This window comes from Canis lupus, chromosome 29 (assembly GCF_048164855.1).
Source record: "Canis lupus baileyi chromosome 29, mCanLup2.hap1, whole genome shotgun sequence".
NCBI lineage: Eukaryota > Metazoa > Chordata > Mammalia > Carnivora > Canidae > Canis > Canis lupus.
Genome location: NC_132866.1, coordinates 30,126,952 through 30,154,630, shown reverse-complemented (window position 1 = coordinate 30,154,630; position 27,679 = coordinate 30,126,952). Strand labels below are relative to the sequence as shown.

Here is a 27,679-nt window from a genome sequence, read left to right as displayed (position 1 = left end):
CCCAGCATCTAGCATCTCTAGTCTGGTTTGGAGTAGCTCAGCAGGAATTTGTAGAGTGAATAAATGAGCTCAGCTAAAAGCTGTGGGGGGCCCTTGAAGGATTTCAGAGCATTCTGAAAGGTCCTCTAGAAGCAGCATGGAGGGTGATTCCAGGGGACCATCTGTCCAGTGAGAAGTGCTGAGTGGCTGAGCCATGGCAGGAGCAGTGGAGGGGGGCGGGCGTGGAAGCGGGGGCGGGTGCTGCTCAGAGTGGGAGGTGAACACGGCAGAAAGTCTGAGGGAGATGAGGGGCGCTCCTGGACGGGTAGTGATGGGGTCTCTGCTAGGCCAGAGCAAGCTCCTGGAGGCAGCAGGGGCCTATGCCTGGGGGGGAGCCCCTCCCCCGAGCTGGTGCTGGGAGGAAAAGAGTGGGAAGCAGGAAGAGGCCCAAGGCCCCAACCCCTTACCTGAGAAGGCATTATTGGTGTTGAGGAAGTAGATCTCCTCACGGCCATCCCCATCAATGTCGCAGGCTGTGACCCCAATAGCATTCCCCTGCCGGTCCCGCAGCGCATAGTAGGGGGAGCTGCGCTCATCCACTGCAATGTTCACCAGTCGCTTTTGAGTCCGGTCATACTTCAGCACCAGGTTGGGGCCGTTGTACCTGCAGGAGGAAGGGGTGGGGGTGTTGAGGAGGAGCAGCTGAGTTCACCTGGTGTCCTCCTGCCCAACAATGGGGCTTAGAATCCTCTGGGGCAGGTCTACAGTGGGGCAGTTCAGCCCTGAGGCATCCCGGGGAAACCCTCGCCTCAGGGGTCCCTGGGTGTTTGGTGGGTATCCCTGATTCAGATACAGACTCACTCAAAATAAGAGTCAACTGGGCCCACCTGGGACGCAATATAAGAAGCAGTGGCACAGGGGGAGCCAGCGACAAGCCCCTTACCACAGGCTTCCCTGAAGAGAATGACCACTCCCCTACATCTACCTTGGCCATTTCAATGTCAAAGCACTTTCATGTTTATGATCTCACTAATTTAAATCTAATAAACAAGTGAGGTGGCTTGGGAAGCTGTATTATTAACCCATTTTGCAGATGAGACAACTGATGAGCTTCATCGGGGAAACGGAGACTGAGTGCCCTTCCCCATGGTAACACAACTAGTCAAATGTCAGGTGCTAGGACTTGGACCCAGGCTCTTTCTGTGCAAATGAGTCCCAGAGGAGCAGAGGCTTTGTTGCTGAGGTGTGGAATGAGTCTCTCCTGACAAGAGTCCCAGCATTTAAACAGTAGCATGAGATGAGCATCTCAGATGGGTAAAGATTATGAACACATCTAAAGCCAGAGGGTGGACCTGCTGGAGCTCTTTTTCTTTTAAAAGATTTTATTTATTTATTTGGGTGATGGGAGAGAGAGGGAGGGAGAGAGAGAGGGGGAGAGAGAGAGAGAGAGAGAGAGAGAACACGCCAGAGTGCACAAGGGGGAGGAGGGGCAGCAGCAGAGGGAGAAGTAGACACCCTGCTGAGCAGGGGGCCCTCATAGGGCTCGATTCTAGGACTCTGGGATTATGACCTGAGCCGTAGGCAGCCACTTAACCAAGAATGAGCCATCAGGTGCCCTGCAGCTCTTTTTCTAAGGAACTCAATATGAAAGATTAAAATGCTCATCTGTCCTCATCTCATCTCATTCTCCTGCAGCCACACAGCCTTCAGGCTATACCGAAGGCCCAGGCATGTTCTTGCCTCAGGGACTTTGCACTTGCTGTTGCCCCTGCCCATGATGCACTTCCTCCAGAGAGCCACAGGACTGTTTCCCTCTGTCACCAAGTTCAGGACCTGCCTCTATTGTTGCTTCTCAGTAAAGTCTTCCTGGCCACAGGCCTGAAACCTGCAAGCACTGCCCCCCACCTCACCCCCGCTCCTTATCCTTCGTTCCTGCTCTTCCCCCAAAGCTTTTACCAGCAGCAGATAATTCCCTTGTCTTTTTGTTTAGCTCTCCCTTCTATGATTGATCCCACTAGAATATCAGCTCCACGAGGGCAGAACTTTTTGTCTGTTTCGTTCCCCAGGCCCTACCACAGAGCCTGGCACAAAATACGTGCTCAGTAAAAACTTGTTGAATGATCAAATGAATGGAATCTCAGAGTCTAGGTTGGAGTCATAAAGGCTTAAGTGTCCCACAGTCAGTTTCTTCCCACTGCCTTTCCATCTGGAGAAAGTACCATGTCCAAGGTCACCCTCAGACAGTGTGGTCATGAATGTCTGAAGGTCTCCTCCTGCCTCTAGAGAACACCAGCTTGCCAGGCTCTCCAAAAGAACCCGGCCAATGTCCATCCATTATTCCTGGCCTCCTGCCTTTGTTTTAACCTAAGTGTGTACATCCCGCGTGACGTTCAGCTGAAGGCCTCCGGCTGTCCTGGCTGAGAACACTTTGGGGGTGGGGATGGGGTGGGCGGAAAGACCTCTCCAAGGTCTTTGAGAGAAATCACTTCTTGCTTTCCTGAAACTGGTCCAACTTGGCCCTCTCCTTCATCACCGAGATGCAGAGCCAGTGAAGTTTGGGGAGTGCTGAGCAACTGGCCAGGCGCCTTCTGGCACCCACAGTGTGTGAAAGCACAGAGCTCAGTGGGCGCTGAGTCAGCACCCGGTGATGGAAGGTCGTGCCTCAGATGCCTTGATGAACAGTGTCTGAGGGCCGTGAGTTGAGGGCATGGCATGACCCATGGGACATGTCTGGGCAGGAGAGACAGAACACTCGGGTTTCAGCACCATCAGCAGCTGGCTCCAGCCCCCAGGGACAGAAAATACCTTGGGTGCTACCCACGAGTCCTCCAAGCCTCCAGGTCTTCTGGTTGCTACCATCTCTGCTGCTCCTCACAAGACACCATGGCCCTAGAGTGCTGGGTTTGTTAAGGGTACTATCAGAAGAATGGTCTCACTTGAGCCCCACAGAAAGAGGGTTGATGAAGCATTTTTCTAGAAAAGGAAACTGAGGGTCAGGGAGGCGGTGAGCTGTCCAAGGTTACATAGCTGGTACGTGGCAGGGCTGGGCTTCTGTCTCCAGGCTCTAAATCCTGTGTTCCTTCCACCCACCATATCTACACTCCTGGTCCTCTGATTTCTTTTTCTGGTGGCGGCCCCCAAAGTAGTGACCATGAGAAATGCCCAAGAACTGCATGTCAAAGGGGAGATAATAGGCTACTTTGCTACAGCACTTTACAAAGCATGTTCTCATCCTTGATTTCATTTATTTCTTGCAGGTCTTGACTTTTCCCCAGATTAGTTTTGTAACCCTAGGTTGGTTCCCCTCTGGGTTTCTCTTCTGCAAAGTGAGAGACAGACTAACTCAGAGGGTCACAAAATGTGTTGACAAATGTGGCCATGGGGTGGCAGGGGCATGGCTCTGCACATAGTGGAAGCCAGTCCTCTTGCCCTGAATCTGGGGTGGCAGCTGTGCACACAAGGTTCCTACTCCCATGGTGGTGGCCCTAGATCCTCTTTTCTTTGAAGAACTTGGAGGCGCTAGTTCCAGGGCACTGCCTAGGGGGTACTGGGGTGGGATTGCCAGGCTGGTTCAAATTCCTCCATCTGCTACAGAGTGAGCACATGCCATAGAGTCCTGCCTAAACCTAACTGGTGGCCTGGGATGAATCCCAACACTCTGGCCCCTTCTCTCCTGCCGCCACCCCTATGGGACTATAGATGCAAAGCCAAACCAACAGCTCCTGGGTAGGCTTCTTGACAAGCCATGACACAAGGCCAGAGGTAAATGCACAGAGTTGCCACTCCTCCCTCCACCCAGGCTGCCCTCTACTGGGTCTGCTGGACTGACATTTGAACCTCTTACAATCCTCTCCTAAGATAATCAGGCGTGTCCCCTCCCTCTTCTCCATGGAGCAGATGCTCCTGTTGGGTTCCTCACCATCCCCCGCCCTCGAATAGGCTCTGCCTTTTCCAGCTTCTATGACTGCTCAGCTGCAGACACCCCCTTCCACAGGGGATGGTCTCCCTACCCTCCTGCCCTCCCATGAAGTCTGCCCCCACTGACCACCTCTTGGCTGAATGTGATCTCTTCTCTGGATAAGCAATGTTCTGTGCCTCACTTATTCCTATGAGGGCAGAGTTGTTTGTGTTCCAACATCACTTCCCTTCATTAAAACATATGCTTCTTGAGCCCGGGAAGCATGTGGATACATCTCTGCACTTGCTGAGCCTAGAGCAATGGTTGGCATAGAGAAGGTGCTCAACGAGTATCTGTCCAAGGCAGAAATAAGTGAGTGAATAGATGGATAAATATAAATAATCACATGCAGCGTGAATAGGGTCGTCGCCACAGGCCAAGTACCTTTCTGAGCACTGTACACTCACTGTCTCATTGTATCCTCATGACAGACCAGGATTTTGCAAACATGGAGACTGAGGTCCAGAGGTTGGCCACAGTCACTAACCCACCCACAGTCCCTCTGGGTGGCAGTCCCCATGTCGATAAGCTTGGGGGTGCTGGACATGAGGGATGTGAAATTTCACGTTTCCTCTCTCTGACACTTGCCAGAGATTGCTGGTTTCTTCCAGAAATTCAAGAGGCTTTGAGGCTGAGTTAAATGGGATCAGGGAGTGGGACAGTGTCCCATGCTGTTGAAAAGTAGCTGTGACTTCATAATATCAAAGCTGGGCCAGTAGGCAGAAGTGATTGGCTGGGTGGCAACTGGAAAATCTGCCTGAGAGACCTTGGCAGGGCACAATCTATACTTTGTTCATGCTGTCCAAGTCTGGTGCCAGTCCCCTGGGACAGTACTGCTGTGGACAGGGAGGGGCCTTGGGGGTGGGCCCAGGAGCACAGCATGGGCACAGGGGCCTGGCCCCCATCCTTTCTGGCTGTGACCTTGAGCTTGTCACCGAGTGCCTCACCTCTAACCCAGGGCTGCTACATACCTCATAGCATGGCTGTAAAGCTGAGACAGTGTGTGTGATAACACTTGGTAAACTGTGAAGAGTTACACAATTATAAGTTCTCATCATTATGAAAAGTAACACAAAAGCCAAGACCTAATCTCTCACTCTCCAGTGACCATTTTGAGAGTTTCTAAACACACTAGTTATTTCTTATCCCAAACATCCCACTCTTGATCTCTCATCCTCTAAGAGTATGTTTCTCTACTTAAGCCCTCCTTTCATAACCAAACTTCTTGAAGATTTGTCTTGGTATGCTGTCTCCCCTCTCTCACCATCCATATACCCCGCCCTGATCCACATTCCCCCCAACTCCAGCAAAGCTACACTGGTTACTGTCATGGGGGGGTGGGGCTTTCAGGTGGCCACATCAAGGGACAGGCTTTCTATCCTCCTCTCTCTTGGCCTCCAGCTGCATCTACCACACTGGCCAGCTCTCTGAGCATCCACTACACCGTTTCCTCTTAAAGCACTCTGCTCTTTTGGATTTGAGAATACATCCTGCCCTGGTTCCCTTCTCTCTGGTTATTTCTTTTTGCTCTTTGTAGATCCTTCCTCCTCACCCTGCTCTCTTGATGGGGTCTCCAGGCCTACTGCTGGGCCCCCTTCTCTCTCTTCCCATTCCACTGGGGGATAATATCCATTCCCAACTCCCAAAATTTCTATCCCTACCCCAAATCCCCAGTCTGAGTAGACTCGTATATCTGACTGCTTACCTGACATCTCCCCTTGCATGCCCCACACTCACCTCTGATAGAATGTGTCCAAAATGGAACTATGCTTGCTCCACCCTCCTCCTCCCTGCAATGGGCACCCAAGTACTAAAGCCCAAAACCTGGCACCAACATTGGTTCTCCCTCCCCCTTGTTGTCACATCTCATTCACTGGCCAAACCTGTCATTTCTACTTCTTAAAATATTTCAAATGCTTTTCCTTCTTTCCTCCCCCACTGTCACCATCTCTGGAGAGTCTACGTTTACTGCTTTCTCGCCGGCCCCCAAAATCTAACCTCCCCACACTGTAGCCAGAGTCATCTTTTAAACACATAAACTAGATCAGCCACTCTCCTGCCTAAAACCCTTAGGTGGCATTCCTGCATGTCAGAATGACCCCTTACCATGCCTGGTCTGGGAGCCTGGCTTGGTCTGTTGCTACCTCTCTGACCTCCTCCAACCACACTGGCCTCCTCTCAGTTCTCAGCATTCCAGCAGGTGCTGTCCCAGCCCCGTGCCCTTTCACAGGGCTGCTCCCTCTGATGAGGACACTCTCCCTCCACTTCCCTCTTGCTTTGTCCTGGGCTGGCCCTTACTCATTCTCTATGTCCTGCCTCAAAAGGCATCTCAGAGAGATCATCCACTGGTCGGTATTCCAATCACTACATCCACTGTCCCACTCTTGATTGGGTACCTATTTATTGCCCACTTCTTCCAGTAAACCATAAGCTCCATGAGGGCAGGGACTGTGCTTTGTTCACATCTGTCTTCCCATCACTGAGTACATAGTGCTAAATAAATACTTGCACAGGGAACAAATGAGAAGGAGCCTGTAGAAGGTGCAGGATCATTGTGGGGTAGCTGAGCAAAAAATCAACTTTGACCCTCCACTTTCATTAGTTTTCAAAAGATAGGTGCAAACATAGTCATGGCAAAGAGGAGGCTGAGGGCTGGTGCCCTGGGTAAGAATCAGAGAGAACAATGAAATGTTATAGATAGATACAGAGAATCTACTTTTTTTTTTCTGTTGAGAATCATTGACCCATGTGAAAAAAAGGCCACTTAGGCAGTTAAATAAAGGGAAGCCAGATAAAAGGACATAATAATTATTGGGTACCTACTGAATATTAGATATGGTACTAAGTAACTTATATACAATATCTTATTGTATGTAAATGGATATTTAAACATTTTGAACAATATGATATATAAAATATGCTTAATTTTTAAAATATCTATTTAAAAAATTAAGAATAGGAAACTTTTTTTCACTCAAGGAGGAAAATAATGAAAAATATATAGCTATTCAACATTCTAGTCAGGGGAGAGAGGCAGGGCGAAAAGAAGAGACAGGTGTGCATATACATAAACAAATAGAGACACAAAGAATGCACAGCAATGAAAATTGAGGGACGATGAACCCCTGAGTACAGAGAGAAAACCACACACATAAATACAGATAAAGAGAATGGCCCAGATAGAAACAGACACACATGGAAAGGGGGATATGGATATCTATGGAGACAAATAGACTCTTGGAAGGACACAAAGTCAGAACTCTGAGATATCATGATAGGAGAAACAACCCATCTTGTGGCTATCTTGGGCATTTCCTCTGAGGAGTTTTAAAGATCTGTGGCATTTTCACAACTATGAGCTTAAGGGGGTATTTATTCTTGTTCACTTCAATATCTTTATTTTATAGATTTAAAAAGTGACCTTCAGAGAAAAGTGACTTTCTGAAAGTCAAACAGCTAATGATTAGACAAAATAAACTGAAAGACATACTTGTTCCTTAGTCTAATGCAGGATCAGCAAAACTATGGCTTTTGGGCCAAATATGGCATGCTACTTGTTTTTGTAAATAAAATTTTATTGAGACACAGACATGTTCATTCATTTATGTATTATCTGTGAGAGCTTTTCCTACACAACAGAACTGTATGGTTCCAAAGTTGATAATATTTACCATTTGGCTTCTTGCAAAAGAAGATCTCCAACCCTTGGTTTAAAGGATTGTCAGCCTCGGGGTGCCTGGGTGGTACAATTGGTGAAATATCTGACTCTTGGTTTTGGCTCAGGTTGTGATCTCAGGGTCATGATCTCAGGGTTGTGAGACTGAGCGCCGTGGTGGGCTCTATGCTCAGTACAGAGTCTGCTTGGGGTTCTCTCTCCCTCTGTCCTCCACCCTCCCTGCACTCTCATGGTCTCTCTCTCTAAAATAAATAAATACATAAATATTTAATAAAGGATTGTCAGCCTCATATTATAGATATATTACAGGTTCGAAGTGATCACTATCATAACAGAACACAAAATTAAAATAAGCTCTAGTAAAAATTAATTTCGAGTCTGTGCTTGGGAATATACAGTTTTCTGAAATAGGTACTTCAGGGTGAGTATAGGTGGAATGTAAGGAAGATGTTAGGTCTTAGGATGGAGACTGTGAGGTAAAATAATGTGTAGGGAAAAAGGAGACTGAGAAGAGTTGCCTAGGATGAGAACAGGGTCCCATGTATGGGGGTTTTTCTAAGGCTAAGAAATAAAAAAAAGCATGTGTCCTTTCAGTGAGTAAAGAGGTTAAATTGAGAGTGCTGGATGGTCTCCAAAGATGGCTGCCATCATTTTCTTTCTTCTCCGTATGCACATGTTATTCCACTCATCAAGAGGTGGAACCCCTTTTGCCTCCCCTTGAATCTGGGCTGGCTTTGTGACTTGCCTCAACTGCAGAATATGGGAGAATGGAAGTGATGTTGAAACAGTTCAGGGCCCAGACACTAAGGGGCCTGCCAGCTTCCCCTTTGTCTCTGGGAGAATCTGGTCACCATGTAAGAAATTTGGTTACCTTGAGACAACCACACTCTGAGAAAGCCCAGTCTAGCCCCATAGAGAGACCATGTGGAAGATCACCTAGGCACCAGATATGTGAATGAGGACCTCATGGGCTGTCCAGCCCAGCCTACAGTTGAATACAGCCAAGTGAGTGACACCAGCTGATGTCCTGTGGAGCAGAAGAATGATCCAGCTGAGCCCTTCCCAAATTCCTGACCCACAGAATTGTGAGAAATAATAAATTGTTTTTCAGCTACTAAATTTTTGGAAAAGGAAGCAGATAATGATGGTCTATCATTTCAGACCTAAGGGGAAAGGAACTTATCCCTGGAAAGTAGGGGAGAGTATTATAAATCAGTGGGATCTCTAGTTCAGTCATTTCAGTTCACAGCAGACAGGTCTCCCCAAGGAAGGCCTGGAGCCATTGGGGTGATACTTGGATCTCAGAATAGCTAATGGTATGTGCAGAGGCTGAGGGTGGAAGGGTACTAAAAATACAAGGATTCTACCCCTGTTTTTCTACCCCTCCCTCTCATTCTTCTTTCCTTTCTAAGCCAAATCTGTTTCCTATTTTGAATGTACAACCTTGACATAGGTCATTTCTTTGGAAACATGTGTAATGCTCTATTTTTCCTTTTTACATATTTAATTGTTTGAAAGCCGTTGAGGTTAAATAGGACCAGAAAACATACGGGAAGGCATTTAAACAGGATATTCACAGATTGTATCCTAGAAGAGCATATATCCAGAGGCCAGATATTAGTTTAAAGAAATGGAGACTTTGGTAGTGGGAGGGTTGCAGGCATGATGTGAAATCTGGGGCTGGGGATTTTATAGGGGAGTAAGTTTGGTACATCTGGAAGGGGCATCCCAGAAAACAAACAAATAAATTTGATCCTGAATTAGGAGCTAATCAGGGTGGAGAAGACCCCATAAATAAGTGCAAAGAAGTAGATAACTTTGTAGAGATGGAAGACAAGAACCTTTTGTCCTAAGAGGTGGATAGTTTTTCAAGAAAGTGATGTTTGGCACCAAAAGGTCAGAATAATCTGTAGTGATGAGTGTCTGTTCTGTAAAAACTCCATGCAGACTGATTGATTTATGTCTTGTTCTAAAAAGATCTGTGCTCAGTATGTGCTTTATGCCCTCGGAATTTCTTATATTTTGATGAGTGTGGAAGCACCCAGAAGGCAGAGACTACCATTTCCAGCTCTTTTCCCCACTATACCTAGGACAATGCCAGGAAAAGATAGGTACTCAGTCATTTCTGTTGATGATGATGACGATGACGATGACGATGGTGTTGATGATGATGATGATAGTGAAGACCATGCCTCTCCTCCTCAATGCATGTTTACTTCAAGAAAAGAGGAAGACAGGGAGGCAGGAATCCCATGAACAATTAAAGGAGGGATTCAGGTGACAGATGGACGCTGTGTTAATCAGGATTTTTTGGTTGCAAGTGGCACCTGAACTGAAGAATTTTTTGGCTCAGATGTCCAAACTGCCAAAACAGAAAGGCTACAGCCAGGTCTCAGGGTGATTGGAACCAGGGTTCTGACCAGAATGCTGTCTAGGTTTCATTTCTCCTCTCCTCTTCCTCCTTCCTCTGTCTGTTGGCCTCCTTCTCTCACACCATCCTCCTCCACAAGGCTGTGGAGACTGTGGCAACACTCTCAGCCTCGCCCTTCAGTTTAGGTACAGACAGCAGATGCTTTCTTCCCTCAGCTCCGGTATGAGATGTCCCAGGGCAGGGCTCTGATTAGCCCAGGTTGAATCATGCGCCCATCTTCAGGAGTGGGGAGCCTGTGGTTGCCAGCCTTCAACTGGTACCAGAGCTAGCAAGAGCAGCATCTTAGGAGCTACATATTTTCGGGGAGAGAAGTACCAGGAAGGATGAGGGATGTGTCTCCAGACAGACAGTCACTCATCTGGGTCTGTACATTCCAGAGACAGACTTGCTAGGGCCTACTGATGGAAAGCAATGATTCCCTGGCACCACTGAGTCCCCGCATCCTCTAGATACATCTCAAGGTCTCCCCACTCCCCTCCAGAAGCCCCAGAAAGAGGTAAACACAGAAAGTGGAGCGACTGTCTGACTCACTGTGTTCTGAAAATGGGTCCGGTTCTTGGCCTCCTGCCTACTCTTCCATTGCTGGCTGCAGGGAGGCAAGAGGACACAGAGAGTTGGCAGTGACAAGCCCAGTGTGGGGAATGGGGGGATACGAGGTGAGCTCTGGCCCAACTCTGTGATCAACCTTCTGTGGGTTCAGGCAAATAACTTAAACTTGGTCCCCAAATACTTTAAATGTCTAGACACACTTATTCCCTCATGCTATAATTACCTGGAAGCTTTTAGATTAAAAAAAAAAAAAGTCTTTGTCTTTGTCTCTCTTTTGGCTAAGGAGGTGGGCCAATTCAGAGGCAGAATAGCAAGGCAAGTAGCCTATGGATGCCTCACTCATCTTTAAGAGAGAAAAAGATAAGCCAGTCATTCTCTAATGACTGCATTCCACCCTTCTGGGATCCTGTTTCTGGGATGGTCCACACAGCATGGCACACGATATAATTCTCGGCTCAAAGATCCTCCAGCCTAATATGGCAAATAAGGAGGGGCTCCAATCCCTAGCTTTTAGGAAGAGGGAGAGTTCACTTCTCCTGGGGTAAAGCCATTACAGAGAAGGTACATTTGATCTAGAACTTGAAAGGAAGCATAGGATTTTCATAGAAGATATATGAGTTAGGCATTTACAAAAGAAATAGTGTGAGCTATGAAGCAGAAAAATATGCCTAGGGAATAGAGGGGAGACTAACTAGATGATACAGAGATGTGTGTTGGATAATCGTGGAAAAGAGTAGAAGGCAAACTGGAAAGTATGTGGCAGCTAAGGTTGTAGAAGATGTGATATATAAACTAAGACTTCAGATTTTCTCTGGTGGGAAATGGAGAGCTGCTGGAGGATTCTAGACAGGATGTACCATTATAACAGTACTGTTTTGAAGAGCACTGTCTGGTGGTTGTGTGCACGAAGGATGGGTCAGGGAAGAGACTTGATATGATAGTGCAAAAGAATGAGAATTCCCTTAAATTATTCCCAAAACCCCTGAACTACTTTGAGTGGGTTTTTGTTCCTTGCAAGCAAATGACTCCTAAGACAGAGCAGAGTTAAGAAGGCACAGAAATTAAGAAAGCAAGGATGAAAGAGGCATGGCCAACCTTGCGAAATGCTTTGAAGAAGTCTAAAAGGCCAAGGATTGGAACAAACAAATGGATTTGGTAACTTGGAAGGCACCAATGACCTTCAGGGAAGCTGTTTCCTTAGAGAGGAGAGAGGAGCTAGGGTGAGGGGAGAAGAGCATGGATGGGCAGCAGTGTAGATGACTCACTAAGGACCAGGAGGGCTCAGGAAGGCCTAGGATCCTGGTTAAGGCTACATGGAGTTGAGTGACAGTTTTACACCGCTATGGGGCCTGTGCATGTTTGTGGGTGGGAGGAAAAGATCCAGGAAGGCAATAAATTTAGAGGGATCCGGGGAAGATGTGTAGAAGGTGGAGGGGGCAGAGTCTAAAGTAGCAGCAGTCTAAGCTCAGATCACCTGCAATTAAGAGAATAAGAGGAAAACAGGATGGGTAAGAAGAAAGGATGAGGTGGAAGAGAATGACTAGACAGTTGGGGCCCAGAGACCTTGGTCTGCTCCTAGGTGAAGAAATGAGGTTCTCTGAGAGGAGGTGTGGAAGTCATAGCTTGAGGACAGAAGAAGTCAAAATTATAACCGAGGAGCTAATACGTGGCCACTTTCCATGGTAAATGGGGCATGCAGGGTGAGCCACCTCAGGGGTGAAGTGCGGACAGCTTGATGGGTGGTAAGACACAGAGAGCAGGGGGAGGGGAGGGACAGGGTCAGGGTCAGCTGAGGGGGCGGGGAAGACACACTCTGCAATCACAGCAGGGAGGCCAGAGCAGGGGCCAGGGAGTCCTCCAGGGGCAAGGTAAAGGCAGAGGTGGAGTGCAGGCCTCTGGGAGCCGAGCTCAGGTTGGGGGCAGGCATTCTGGGTCTTGGACCTGGAATGGGGGCTGCCTGCCCCTCCGCCCTGGGGAATGGCTGGGTGACGTTGGTGGGAGCATCTTCACTAGGGCGTGAGTACTGGGCTCTGTGGCTGCAACATGGGGGCAGCAGAAAGTTCACTGGACTTGGAGTTCGAACGGTGTGGTGAAGAGTATGACTCAGAAGTCAGACCACCTCGGGGCATATCCCTGCTCTGCAACCGTCTAGTGGTGTGGACATTCTTGGGTAAGTCACCCAGCCTGTCCATGCCTGTTTCTTGAAATCAGCTCCTCTGCCACAGGGTTGTCTGAGGATTAAGATCATACCTGTAAAGTTGTTAATACGGTGCTGGGCAAAGAGCAAATGCTCAATAAACACTAATTAGCACGTCTGTCTTCTTCCATATACACTCAGTGCCTGATACACGATGGGAACTCGATAAATATTTTTGAAAGAATGAATTATTATGATTATTATCTGTAGCCTTGAGCACAGAAGACTGAGCTAAGAGTTCTGGACTATATTTTATTCTTCTAGCCCCTAACACAATGTCTGATAAAGGAACCTGCTTCCATTCTCGAGGATTCAGTTTCCTCATCTATAAAGCAGGGCTAATAATACTTGTTTACCCCAAGGTCAGATGAGATGACCTATGTAAACTGAGACACAGTGGTAGGTTTTGTGTGTGCATGCACACACACCCACACATGTGCATACATGCATGTGCACACACACAATATATGGCTGTTGTCTGCAGCACAGGCAGCCGCCTGGTCCCCAGGGAGCTCTAGTTCTTCTACCCTATTCGACAGGAGCTGAATGATAGGCCCATTGAGCTGCAGGAATGCCCAGTGAAGGGGAGGTGATAGGAATTTGTTGAGGCCTGGTATGGTGCTGTGGTTTTCTCCAGCAAGGAGGAAGTCCGGGGCTGGGCACCTCACTGGACATGAGGTATGCAAGAAGCTGCTTTAAGTCAGCCTGGCCCGATGCCTGTGTTGGACAGGCAAGGAGAGACACAGGTGACTAGGCACAGGTCACAGGCCCTGGTGAGGGCAAGAGAACAGACAGGTCTTGGCTGGCGAAGGGCAGACAGGGCTTCGTGTGAAAACAAAGAGCAGGCGGGCTCCTCTCGGTCACAGCTCATGGGAGGATGGAGATGGCCATGTTCAGCTGAGAACAGTCCCGTCCTGCTAGCCCAAGGCTCTGTCCAACTGGAGTCCTGGCCCAGACTCTAGCTGGGTGCACCCCCTTGACAACTAACTGCTTGGAATTTCTAATTTCAGTCACTGTTGGAGTTCCCCACCCCCACCCAGCCCGTTGTCTGTCAGATTACATGGGCCTTGCTATGTCGGCCCCTTTCCCCTTTGCCTGCCTGGATCTCCACATGCTCTCTCCAGACCCTGTGGATATACAGTTCTGCCTGCTGGACTCCACTCCCTATTCACCCTGCTATCCCATCCCAGGGGGAAAATCAAGTTCCTTCTAGTTTTTTCTCATGCTGCAGCTACTGGGAGCATGCCTGGCTGTGTCTTGAGAAATAATAGGTGGAGGAGGCAGCAAAAAGCCTTCTAGTTGCTATGGAGTGTTAACTGATGAATTAAACTCTTCATTTTGATTTGAAGGAAAGTCCTAGAAGAGACTCTTGCTTTAAAAAATATAAAGCTGCCAACAATGAAAGGCATTCATTCAGAGGGGTCTTTGTTGCCAAGCTGGCTTGAATTCCCTTAGCCATGCATTAACACTAATCAGAATCTGGCTGTTGGAGCAAATGTGCATTAAAAGTTTAGTGATAGAAAATGTTGTGTGTTAAGTATTAGCAAGAAAGTACCAGATGTACCTAGATAGTTGTTCTTTAAAGTGCTTGCAGTATTAAAAATTACCTATCTGGCAACTACAAATAAATAGAAATAAATAGTTATTTTAATTAAAAATGAAAGGTACATGACTATAATCTAAGACATAAGGTACTGTAGACACTATATGTTTGAACTACCCATGTAGAGTAAAGCCCCCGCTAGAGCTAGTGCACTGTGATTGCAGAAGACAACTCGCAGGAAGATTCTTGCTACTCAAAGTGTGGGTGGGAGCAGGTGGCACCAGTAGCATTTGGGAGCATGTAAAAAATGCAAAATCTGGGGCCCCAGATCTCTGAGTCAGAACCTGCATTTTAACAAGATGTTCAGGTGATTCCCAGGCATATTCAAATTTGAGAAGGGCTGGTCTGGATCAGTGTGTCTCAAAGAGTAGCCTGGTGACCATTTAGATCTGAAACAGCCAGAGAGCTTGTTAAAAATGCAAATTCCTGAGCCCTACCCAGACCTGCTGAATCAGGATGTCCAGATGTGGAGTCCAGGAATCAGCATTTCAAATGATCTCCCAGGTGTTTTATTTTTTTTAAAGATTTTATTTATTTATTAATGAGAGACAGACAGAGAGAGGTGGGGGGGAGAGGCACAGACACAGGAAGAATGAGACGCAGCCTCTATGCAGGGAGCCCGACGTGGGACTGGATACCGGGTCTCCAGGATCACAACGCTCTGGGCTGAAGGCGGTGCTAAACCGCTGAGCCTCCCGGGCTGCCCCCAGGTGTTTTTTATGTTCACCAAACTGAGACCCTCCCAGTCTTTCCAGACTCATGGAGGTCCACGAAGGGCCAGTTGACACATGGCATTCCGAGTCCTGTATGAAAGGATTCGGATGGGCATCACCTCTGCTGTGTAGGGGTTTATAACGACATTGATACAGCTAAGTGGGGAGAGAGTAAACTATCGTATAAAAAAATACCTGTTAGGATTATATAGTGAGTATATATTCACAACGCATTGGACTCTCCCACACTCGTGGCTATGTGTCCTCTCTGAGGGTGGAGAATAACAGACATGTCGTCCTGACCCTTCCTAGCTCTCCTCATATTGCCAAGCTCACCTCTCCTCCAAGGGGCCATTCATTCTTTTGGGCTACTGGGCCGGGTCCAGCTCACTGCTCAGCCACGTGAGCATCCTGCTCAGACAGAACAGGGAACCAGTGATTCATTTCATTAACCTTTTCGTCTAAACCCTCTCCTCTCCTCCTTGCATCCACCACCCCTTTCAGGGCAGCAGGTCCCGGCCCCGTACAGCTCTGCCAGAGTTGTTCCGAACACACAGGTCAGGAGTGGGTCAGATCAAGCCTGGGAATCTGTGAGCACTCATTCCTGGGGGATGGCATGAGCTTTCTTTTTTTTCCTTTTGATGTCTGCATTTGGTTCCTTCAGAAAGAGAGAGATTCAAACCACAACACTTTTAGAGATAAGAGAAAACCAGCTAGCATCTTTTGAAACCCAATGTATGACAAGGGACATGGGGCAGCATGTGATAGGAGCCTGGCTGGAGGTCTCTGTTGACTAAAAGCTTCAATAGATGGCAAGGAGGCCAGCCCCTGAAAGTGGTCCTATAGTGGAAAAATGTGTAGGTTGGGCTAACCCAGCCCTGATCTCAGGATTCAAAACATACCATGCAGTTGCAAAATGCTTTCAGGTTTACCCACATGTATGACTTAATCCTCTCAGCGATCCAGTAGGGATCATTATTTATCTGTTCTCCCCCTTTCTTCTTCTTCTTCTTCTTCTTTTTTTTTTTTTTTTTTAAGATTTTATTTATTTATTTGAGGGAGAGAGAGAGAGAGAGTGAGTAAGCATGAGCCCGGGGGGTGGGGGGTGGGTGGGGAGTGGCTCGGGAGGGCAAAGAGAGAGGGAGAAGCAGGCTCCCCACTGAGCAGGGAGCCCAATGTGGGGCTTGATCCCAGGGCCCTTGGATCATGACCTGAGCCAAAGGCAGATGCTCAACCGACTAAGCCACCCAGTCGCCCCTGCTCTCCCTTTAAATGCAAAACTAAGACCAGAAGTTAGTCATGAGCCTAGAAAGCTGGAAAGTGTTGGGCTGGGCCTTGGATAGGCTTCCTCTGACTTCAAATTCTAGTTTCTTTTCACCCAACAATAATGCCTTATTCTAGTCATGAACTAACATATTATTTTAACTAGACCAGGGATTCCTTTTGGCACAGCTCTCTCCAAATTATACCAGTGAGTGCAGAACTAGCACGTGATACTCCCTCAGCAGGTGTGGTGGCCAAAAAAGAGTTACTGCTTCTTTACTTTGGGGCTCTGGCAAAGTCTCGGAGGTGTAGGTGAAAAATCAATGCCAGATGGCTCTCGTGGAGAAGTCTCCATGGTCCAGCTGCCGAGGAATCACCCTGGGAGGGACGTCTTTGCAGCTAGAGAACATGGAAGCCCATGCTGGACCCTGGACCACACGAACCCCACGAACCCCACGTGGCAGCAGAGACCCAACTTGGCTCTGCGCCACTTTGAACGTTCAAGCCGAATGCTGAAGTGAAATGGGGAGGAGTTGCTGTAGTGAGAGCAGAATCCAGGAGGCATTCCTGCTCGTGTTGAGAGCCCCCTCCAGGCCCAGATGTGGATGGTGATGAAGCTCGATGGTGACAGCGGAAATAATGCTCCTGTCCGCACAATCATTGGACTCAATAGATAAATGCAGACCTGTTGTCAGAAATGACAATCTGGGTAGTGCGAATAACTGACTCAACACAGTGATTGCTGGAGCTGAGGCTCAGGAGGGAAAGGGAAATCTGAGCAGAAACCTACAGTGACCAGGAGGTTCTGCCCCTGGAAGGGTCTTCAAAGAGCCAAGAGGGCTCCTGACAAAGCTGGCTTGCCAACTTCCAAGAAGGAGGTTTGTCCCTTTGATGTAGGAGTTCAAGGATTCCAGCATGTGCCCTACTCCTCAATCTTTGTGTGGAACGATTCCCATATACAGAGTGTGTACTGGGGCCAGGCTGGGGTGTGCTGGGGCTGCGAACCCCTATATCAGCTTCCTAAGGCTGCTGTAACAAGTTACCACAAACCGGGTGGCTTAAAAGAGAAATGTATGCTCTCAGTGACCTGGAGGCCAGAAGTCCGAAATCAAGGTATGGGCAGGGCCACATTCTTTCCAGTGGTTCTAGGAGACAATCTCTTCCTGACCTCTTCCAGCTACTTGGCTATAGGGGCTGCTTGGCCTGTGGCCGCTGCACTCTAGCCTCTGCCTCTATGGTCCCACTGCCTCCTCCTCTCTCAAAATACCCTCTGCCTCTTCTAAGGAAGTATAGTGATTGCGTTTAGGGCTCACCCAGATAACCCAGGATAAGCTCTTCTCAAGGTCTTTAATTTGATCACATCTTTTGCCATTAAGATACCATAGGATCCAAGAAGTGGGGCATGGATTTATATTTTGGGGGGCACCATCCAACCCACTACAGCCCCTCTGAATTAATGCATATTTTCTCATAAGACACATCCATTAGGAAGGTAAGAATAGTAGCTGGGGGTATATCAGATGCTTCATAGGCATTAGCTTGTCTGGTCTTCCCAACAGCTCTGTAAGGCCAATATTTGCATTCTCCATCACAAAGAAGGAACAGAAGCTCTGAAGTCCTTATTCCTTCAACATCAGTGAGGTTTCTGGTCTGTGACCTGTGGGGCTTGAAGGTCCTTGAGGACCCCAAGGGGAAGAGGAGAAGATGAGCAAGGCCCTAAGCCTCTAACCCTCTTTGCCCACAGCAGTTCTGCCCCAATCTGATTTAGATATCAGGAGGCTGTAAAAGATTTTTTTGTCCCAAAGGGTTCCACTGAGAAAATAAACTTTGCAAACCACAGCTCTGCACTCCACTGCCTTGGATTGCTTGGGCAGGGGCCCGGGTTTAGGAGCTCACATCTGAAGGCAGACATATTGGGTTCAAATATCCTCACTATCCTGACCTTGTTCTGTGTCCTTGGGCAAGTTACCTGACCTCTCTGAGCATCACATTTCTCAGATGTGTTCAGTGGAAACAATAATAGTATCTAGCTCAAAGGGTTGTCGTGAGAACTGAATGGGATAATGCACATATAATGCTTACAGAGTGCTCAATAGAGAATAGCTATTTTTTTCCATTGTTCTTTTCATTGGCTTGTACATACCTCTACGATCAGTTCCCCTGATATTCAATCTGGAACCCCTTGAAAATGAAAATGTTTCTCCATACAGGTGGGTCCAGCTGTTTCTCCCTCACTAGTTTCCAGAGAAGAGGTATGGCATCAGCTCAGGGCAATGATGGGCAACAACACTCTTCCTGGCTCATATTTGAGGGTGCTTCACCCATATTATGCCCAAAGGGTCTGAGACACATTCAAGGTGATGAATATAAGGTGTAGCCACTGCCTCAGATGGGAGTCCACAAAGAGGCTGTGATGACAAAACTTGTAAAGGTGGGCCCTGGAGGGATAATCTGTGATAATTACAAAGGTTTATTTAGTGACATCTGTGGGGTTCTAGATGATATTGGGACAGATGACCTACTGCCGCAGTGACCAAGCACAACTCCTCGTAAGGTGCTACATAAGTGACAAAGGAGGGGGGGCGGCATGCCTGCCTCTGCTAAGCCTTACTATTACATTTGTCATCAGATGAATGAAACACGTGAGTTCCAGAAGGCAAGCTGACTGACACCAACTTCTTCAATATATTCCAAGACAGCTGCTTTAAGCACAGGTTCTGATTGAATTTTAGAATGTGTCATAATGAGAGCTTAGCATTTATTGACTTCTTGCTGCCTGCCAGGCACTGGGCTAAGGACTTTATCTGCATGTTCTCATGTTTCTCCAAATGAACCAATTATCCCTTTTCACAGATGAGGCACAGGAGGTCAAGTGTCTCCCCGAAGGTCATGGAGTTGTGAAGCGGTGGAGCACGATGCAGACTAGGGTCTGTGTGAGCCTCTGAAGCCTGTGCTCTCAATCCAGCCATGACCCTACTCTAGGAGCTGTGTTCTCAAGAAAGAACTTGCACTGCCTGCTCTGGTTCATCTTCATTTTTGATAGGATCTTATCCTGACTGAAAATAAATGTTATATTCAGAACTGGTGGCTCAGCAAAACAAAACAAACAAAAACACTACCACCATCCACAAAACCTGAACAAACAAAAACTTGCTTTGGGCGAAATTCTCTTTTAAATCACAGAAACCTACAACTCTAGGTTCTCAAAAGTACAAACACTAACACAGACACAGACCTACTTTCTCAAGGCACAGTGGCGTGCCAGAGTAACAGACATACTCTCAGATGGAGATGTCAGGGGCAGAGAGAACTTTCTGGAAAGTGCACTTGGAGAAGAGGCTTTCATTTGAAAAGAAGAGGCCTCACTCTGGGGAAGAGAAGGAAATAATCCAAAAAGATTTTGGGACAAGGGTATGCCTGGCACTGGTGGGCTCTTGGCAGGGGCCAGTGGCAGATTTCTTAGAAAGAGGAGAGACAGGGTTCCTGGGTGGCTCAGCTGGTTGGGCATCAGACTCTTGGTTTCAGCTCTGGTCATGATCTCAGGGTTATGGGATCAAGTGCCACCCCCGGTCTGCTTAAGATTCTTTTGCTGCCCCCCTCTCTACTTCCCCCACCCAGCTCCTGCATGCATGCTCTTTCTCCATCTCTAAAATAACTAACTAAATAAATAATTAAAATCTTAAAAAAAATAAAAGAGGAGAGAGAGAAACAGAAGTATGGTGCAGAAGGAGAACGGGAGGGAGTGATAACAGAAGGAGTGTGTTCTCCTGCAGCCCTGGGAAGGTGGGCCTGTTCCTAACAGCATCAGCACCCTCAATAGAAGCAGCAGCAGATACTCACTGAGTGCTTGTTATAAATGACGTGCGCATTAGCCCAATGACTTCACTGACCTTTGTGACAACTCTGAATAGTAGAATCCATTATTATCCTCATTTTACTGATGAGGAAACTCAGGCTCAGTAAAGGGAATCAGCTTGCCTGAGTGCACAGCAGGAAAGCGGCAGAGCCAATTCAGACCCAGACCTCAAGCTTGTTCTGATATAGTTCTCCTCTTACTTTCCCTCTGGCTGATTCTTCTGAAGGTGGTAGTTTCGACATGGCGGGGACTGTCACTTGCATTGACTGTATCTACTGCATTAGGGTATTATGGACTCTCCATGTCCAGGAAATCAGATCCAAAGTATAAGAAGTCAAAGACACACTGGGGGAGGAAGGCTTAGACGCAGGATGTGGTGATGAGGTTCCTCTACACAGGAATAACCTCTTGCCACTTCCTGTATCACTCAGGACATGTGGATTTGAATCTAGGGGGATTGGAACAGGTCCTATGGGGCCCCTCTCCCTCCCATCCCTGCACTATCCACTGGGGTTGCACAACGGGAGGTCCCTTCCTTCTTTGCCTCCTCTTACCCCTGCACAGTCCCTGTTGTAGCCCCAGCAGAAGAGTGGGAGCTACTACAAACAGGACACTCATAAAAAGGGTAATTTATTAATACACGTTTGGCTCCCTCAGCCCCAGGGCGCCTTAGGGAAAAGGTGCAGTTGAGAGACCATGTAGTGGGCATGCTCCGCCTTCTCAGGCTGGAGGAGAGGATGGGCACATCACATGCCAGTTGGCAAAAGAAAGGGGACAATTTCTTTGCTTTCAAAGACATCCCAGTGCATTTAATGGAAATAGCAGTGGAGGACATTAGAAATTAGTCACCCTTTTAAGAGAGCAGTGATCTCTTGCTGCCCTACTCCATTCCGTAAGCCCTACCTGGAGGAGTTACAGTATGTTCCTTTAAAAAACAAATTAAAACTTGATTTTTTTAGAGCAGTTTTAGATTCACAGCAAAACTGAGCAGTAAGTACAGAGAATTCCTGTGTTCTCCCCGTCCCTGCACATGTGCGGCCGCCCCCATTGTCAACACCTCCCCCCTGTGTGCGAATGTTACCATCGATGAACCTCTGTGGGCACATTATTGCCCAAAGTCCATAGTTGATATCAGGGTTCACTCCCTGTACAGTCTATGGGTTTGGAGACTCTCCTTTTTTATATGATAGAATAAGGAAGGGATGACTGGCTCCTGGCTACCTACTGGGGTAAGGCGATAGCCAGCATTAGCCTTTAAACCCTGGGTAAGCCCTTACACCCATACCTTATTTGTCAGAGAATATGACCAACTATCTATCAGGGAAAGATAGCAAGAAAGAGAGGCAGAGAGAATCCACAGGATTCTGAAATCAACAGGAATAAATTCCATGGGACCACCCCCTGCCCTTGCTGCTTTAAGGAAGGCTGTTCTGTGGTTTATCTTCACCTCGGATAACACTGGGGAGAGACCAGAAGACTGTCTGGAAGTCCAAGAATAGCAAGACTCTCCACTCAAGCCTCAGAACCTATATTAGCAGCAAGTATAAAGGAGAACCAGGCTACTCTGTGGTTCCATAGAATAGGCGAGACTGGATTCAGATCTGATTCAAGCCCCAGGTGGGGGAGTTACCAGCAATAGGTGCAGGATTGCTCCAAGAATTAGAGGGGATAAGTAGCAAGTCTATGGATCAGGGGTTCCTATGACCCGCCCTCCCCACCCCCCGGCTCAGTAATTCTCTGGGAGGACTCTCAGAACTCAGCATATAGTGCTCACAGCCACAGGGAAGGGGTACAAAGAGAAATAAGCAAAAGGAAAAGGGTGTACTAGGTGAAGTCTGGAGAAACAAGCTTCCAAGAGTCCTCCCCACATGGAGTCCCAGAGAACATGTGTGATTGCCTAGCCAACAGGCTCTGACAACATGTGTGAAATGCTGTCCACCAGGGAAGTTCATGTAGGCACTCTCTGCCTCCCATGTACCAAAATTCCAGACTCCTGAAGAAAAGCAGATGTTCAGTACAAGCCATAGTGTCAATAGAGTTTAGGCACCATGAGTCATTTTTATTAGTTCTGCAGATGGTGGGAACCTTCTCCAAGTCCAAGTTCCCAGAAGCCAGCCAAGGACCAACCTTGCAAGCAGGACTCTGTGGAGAATGGTTTTAGGCCTGCTATGTTAACTCTTCTCTGAACAGCCTGCTTCATTGTTTGGCACATAGTAGATATTCAATAGATTGCAGTTATCATTGCCAGCAGCACCACATTTCTGTGCCTTTCTCTGTACGAAGATGAGCTCATCATGCCAACACTAGCATCCTCCCATCCTCCAAGTCAACGCAGTTACTCACTTGGAAAATGAAGAACGTGTGCATATAGGTGCACACACATATCTGCACACACAAGTGTATCTAAGATAAAGTAACTGCTTATAATAAACCCTTCCCTCTTCAAACAGAATCATTTTTTTTTCACTGCTGGTCTTAGTTTGCCATTTATAATTCTGAATAACATGCTTCCTGGACCTTCAGCTTGATCATTGATAAAAATGGGTTCATCAAGGCAGGACCAAGGACAGGGCCCCAGGCACTCTATTTAAAGCCTCCCTCAGACTTTTGATTCAATCTCAGGATATGATTCCGCTAAGAGAATAATCATCTGGCTCATGGGTCAACGTATTGGTTACCATGATATGTGGGGAGGCTGTTGACTGCTTCACTCAAATAAAAATAAACTGTGTCTACAGCATTCTGCCAACCCACCAGCCAAATGCTTCCTTGTAAGGAAAACAAGGTTAGTGGTGTATGGATTGCTCTTATGCAGCAAGGGCTAGCTCATGGTGATCATACACCACATCCAAAAAACTTAAGTCACTGGTTCAAACTTAACAGATACACTTTTTTCTTCCCATCTGAAATAATTTGTCTGTTCTCTTTTCTGACTGCACCATTTTCCCAGGATCACCAGATGTAATTAAGAGCATAGCTATGTTCCCCAGCTCCTGAGATGCGCCTTGTCTTGTGGTTTCATTTCAGATGGCCACATGTGCACTTCACCTGCCTAGGCTGTGGGCCATAGTGTCAATAGAGTTTAGGCACCATGAGTCATTTTTATCAGTTCTGCAGATGGTGGGAACCTTCTGAGGCTGTGGGTCCCTTAGTCGATTACTGGTTCTACCCATTCAAGTTTGAAGGCTCCTCATGGAGAAGACAGAGGTCAACAGAAATTTAAGTTCTACCTTCTTTCTATCACGTGCAACATTCTATTCCACCTGTCTCTCCTATTCCTTTTCTCATCCTTTGTTACCCCGAACAAGAAATACAACAACACTGCTCTCCAGGACATCAATGATTAGGTATAATAGTCATTAAAAATTCACCAAAATTATAGGAGGCTCATTATACTATTCTGACTACTCCTGTATATGTTTAAAATTCTTCAATATAATTTTTTCTCCAAAAACCAATGAAAATCATTTCAACTATATTAGAAAACATTAATTACCAGTCTGGATCTTGGGTCAGAAGGAAAGGAGGGGAGAGACTAAGCATGTGTTCAGGGAGGAGACCAGGCAGACAAAGAATCTTGAAGAAATTACCAACCTCTCTAGGGCCTTACAATCCTAAATCTAACAGCCAAAATGCACTCTCTCCTTGTTCTTCCTTCCCTTAGGGTGGTGATGGCTAAGGAAGAGGGATTTGCTACCATATGAGCATAAACGCCCCAATGTTCACGTGCACTGATCTCATGCCTTCCCCTACAAGAAGCACCTACCCCTGCCCAGGCTTGCATCTAATTTTAACAGTAACTGGTTAATTTTCTATGTACTTGTGATTAGTCTTTCTTGTGTCTGCTGTCTTTTTTAGAACACAAGATCCTAGAAGATAGTTTTCACGTCTCTAACTTTAAAGCCTTGGAACATCACCATGCTCAAGAAGCAAGCAAATTCCTCCTCCTGGGCATTCAGTCTCCACACCTGCTGGTCTTCTTCACCCACTGTCCATCTGCCTTGGGTCACCACGGCTGGGTGTCTCTATCCAGTGTCAGTCACTGCTCCAGGCAAGAAAAAAGAGGAGAGGCTGAGAGGCCACAGCAGCCTTCTCGAACAAGCTCAGGATGGACAGATCATAGGCAGTACCTAAAAGAAGTTTCTGATCCACAGAAAACAGGACACTCTGCATCGGTAAGAAACACTCAGAGCCATTTTTCAAAACTAGCAGCTGTAAAGGAACGAATGCAGATCGCCGTTCAGTGCGCACCAACGCAGACTCATTCCACCCTCAAAGAGCTTCACAGTCATTATTAAAGAACACATTTCAGAACATAATGTTATTAGGCTATTGATTGTTGTTGGTTTCGATGTTTAATTCAGTAACAGCTCGAGTTGTGGAGAGCTTTAAATGAAACGGATGCTCTGAAGACGTGCACAGACGCTGCAATTTTCCACTGGGTTTCACAGGGAGCTCTGGCAATGCCGTGGGGACAAGGGGCTCCTGGCGCCGTGAGGTTCTTACAGGCGGGGAGCTCACAGGCCGGCTGCTGAGCAAGGCTCTGCGGTTTTTGGTACAGAAAATAGAAAAGGCGGAGAGTTCCACATGAATCCAAACAACATCCGCTCCCTCTGTCACCACGCATTAAATGATCCGGGACCGAAATTCAATACACACCTCGGGCACTCTTGCGGAACGGTACCCGCGCATCTTGGCGGCATCAACACCCCAGGAGGAAGAGAAAAGCAAAAAAAAAAAAAAAAAAAAAAAAAAAAGAGAGAGAGAGAGAGGGAGAGAAGCTTTCCTTTGAACATACACAGAGATAAAGACCACAGTGGGAAACCCCCACTGGGACGACAGGACAGGAGGTTCCAAGGCTGCAGCTGGCCTACACTGCTGCAGCTCCTTGATCCTGAGGCTCGTAGGCCAGAAGGACCCCAGTAGTGTGCAGAAAATCCAGGGACAGTGTCCCTGGGGCCTGTCATCACTGTTTCCTGTCCATTCCACTCTAAAAACGTTCCCTAAAACCAGCCTCCCACAATCCCTAGAGTTAGTATCTCCTCTTCTTTATGTTTTCATGCTCTCCTCTTGAGCCTGGACCAGTGGTCCTTGAAGTGTGGTTCTCCTGACCAGCAGTATCAGCGTCTCCTGGGAGCTGGCTTAAAATGCCAATTTCTCATACCCTATCCCAGATATGTTACATCAGAAACTCTAAGGATGAGGTCAAGTAATCCATATTTTTAAAAAGACCTTTCCGGGTAGTTCTGATGTGTGCTCAAGTTTGAAACCACTGGCTTGGACTATGGAGCAGGCTGTAACGGTCTTCTGCCTCCGGCGTAGCCCCCACACGCCACCAGAGCCACCTTCTAAAGCACAAATCTGATCAGCCTAGGTGCCTAGCATAGCCCGGCATATAGTAGGTGCACAACAAATATTTATTGGCTAAGTGAACCTATGACCTCTGCTTTTAAAACTTTGATGGCTGGTTATTCATGGCCTCCACAAAATAACCCAGAAACTCCTCAGTAAGAGAGAATAATATTTATCTGATTGTTATTTCTTTCTCCTACTATTTTTATTAGCAGTTACCATTTATGGAGGACCAACATCCTGCCGTGTGATTTGGTGAGTACCTTGTATTATGATATTCTTTTTTAATCTGTCAACCCTGTGAGGTAGAGAGAGGTGGGTGCTCTTTACAGATGAGGGAATTGAGGCTCAGAGAGTTTATGTATCTTGCCTCAGGACATACAGGCACCAGTGATGGGCTGAAGTTCAGTCCAGGTTTGTTTGGCTCCAAGGCTCATGCCCTGAATGTATTTCCTTTCAAAATCAGTGACTGCTCTGTGGTCTTCCCACCTACATGCTTTCTCTGGCTTTGGCTTGGGCCATAAGTCTCTGAAGTCTCACCTGATCCTCCTTCAAGACAGAATGAGTGACTTGCTAATTATATTAATGATCCAGGGCCTTAAATTGGATGGCTTGTGGGGGCCTAAAAATCCTTTGATGAATATTTCCTCAAGTGTGGTCCTTGGATCACTTGGAGAGCAGAGCCAGAAATGCAGAGAAATGTGGAGCCCCAGGCCACAAACCATCTCCGTCCCCAATTCACAGTGGGCTTGGTGTGGGGGTCCAGAAATGCCTCTTTCTTAAGGGCCACGCTACCCCCAGGGTTATTGTGCACGCTGATGTTTGAGGTCCTCTGCCCTGGACTGTGAGCTTGTCCTGTCCACATGGGTTCCCCTGGAGCAAATGTACAGGGCTGCCATTTGACAGACCACCAGAGAATGAATGAATGAATGAGCCCTTTTCTCTTAAGAGGATTGAGGTGGGGTGGGGTATTCCATAAAACACTCATAGGAGAAAAGGCACAGCAGAGACAGGCTTTCCAGATGTGGCACCAGCTGCTGGCACACAAGAAACAGGCCTGGGTGTGAATAGAAGACACATGTTTTGAACCACAAAAACTTGACATATCGACTTTGGCAAGGCTTGCCGACCATGCAGTGCTGATAATGTTATTAACGCTGAATGTATTTGCCTGACCTTATCAGGCCTTATAAAGAGCACAGGAGTCTAATTAAGTTCAGATGCCAGCACCTCTAACTTCTTTCTCGATAGCTACTGAGCCCATCATTTACCCTGATGTTCCTGAAATGGCTGGTCTTTAAAACCAAAGGAAGTGAGTCATTAGCATGTGTAAGGCGCTTGTCATGATTTGTGGTAAAACCAATCTGGAGCCCAGAGATGGGGGGCTGTTTCATTCTACTCGCTGTTATATCAGTCAGGCTGGTAGGAGACCCGGCCTTATTGTCCCATCACACTCACCACGGGGGTCTGTCTTCAGTTTCCTTCTATTCAACCTGCACACAAATGAATTGGAAGGGATGCTGATGGGCCAGCTGGTCAAATGGGCAGATGACATAGAGCTGGGGAGGAAACCAGGTCAGAGCTGGTGTCAGAGCCAGGATCCAAAAGGGACCTGTGAGTTAGGAGTGATTTATGGGGGCCTTTGGCAGGTGTTCTATGTCTCCACCCTTGAAACAAATAGTAGATAGTAGCTGAAAATAATAGCAAACATTTATATAGTACTGGGTGCCAAAAACTAAGAGCCTTTACACACATTAACTTGTTCTATTCTCAACCCCCTGTAAGGCAAATTCTGTTGTTATCCCCATTGTTAAGATGAGGGAACAGAGGCAAGAACAGTTAAGTAACTTGTCCAGGAGACTGTAAATCCACCCACCAAATCTCCCCTTTCTGAGTGCACTTGAGTACTCCCATTGATGGATCATTTATGACTGCTAGAGGCAACTGCCCCCTCCCCCACTTCCTCTTCTGGCTTGCTTCTTTCTTTCTTTCTTTCTTCTTTCTTTCTTTCTTTCTTTCTTTCTTTCTTTCTTTCTTTCTTTCTTTCCTTTCTTCCTTCCTTTCTTTCTTTCTTTCTTTCTTTCTTTCTTTCTTTCTTTCTT

The 27,679-nt window shown here is 47.2% G+C and overlaps 1 protein-coding gene across 5 annotated transcripts in view; it reads right to left on the bottom strand.

Annotated features, from left to right (window-relative positions):
* The window catches only part of CRTAC1 (cartilage acidic protein 1), a 156,332-nt gene that overhangs the window by 74,782 nt on the left and 53,871 nt on the right, over positions 1 to 27,679 (bottom strand). For all 5 annotated transcript variants that reach the window (XM_072805775.1, XM_072805774.1, XM_072805771.1 and 2 more), the window contains exon 3: positions 447 to 643. In XM_072805775.1, coding sequence (XP_072661876.1) covers positions 447 to 643 — 197 coding nt within the window. The remainder of the gene's footprint in view (positions 1 to 446; positions 644 to 27,679) is intronic.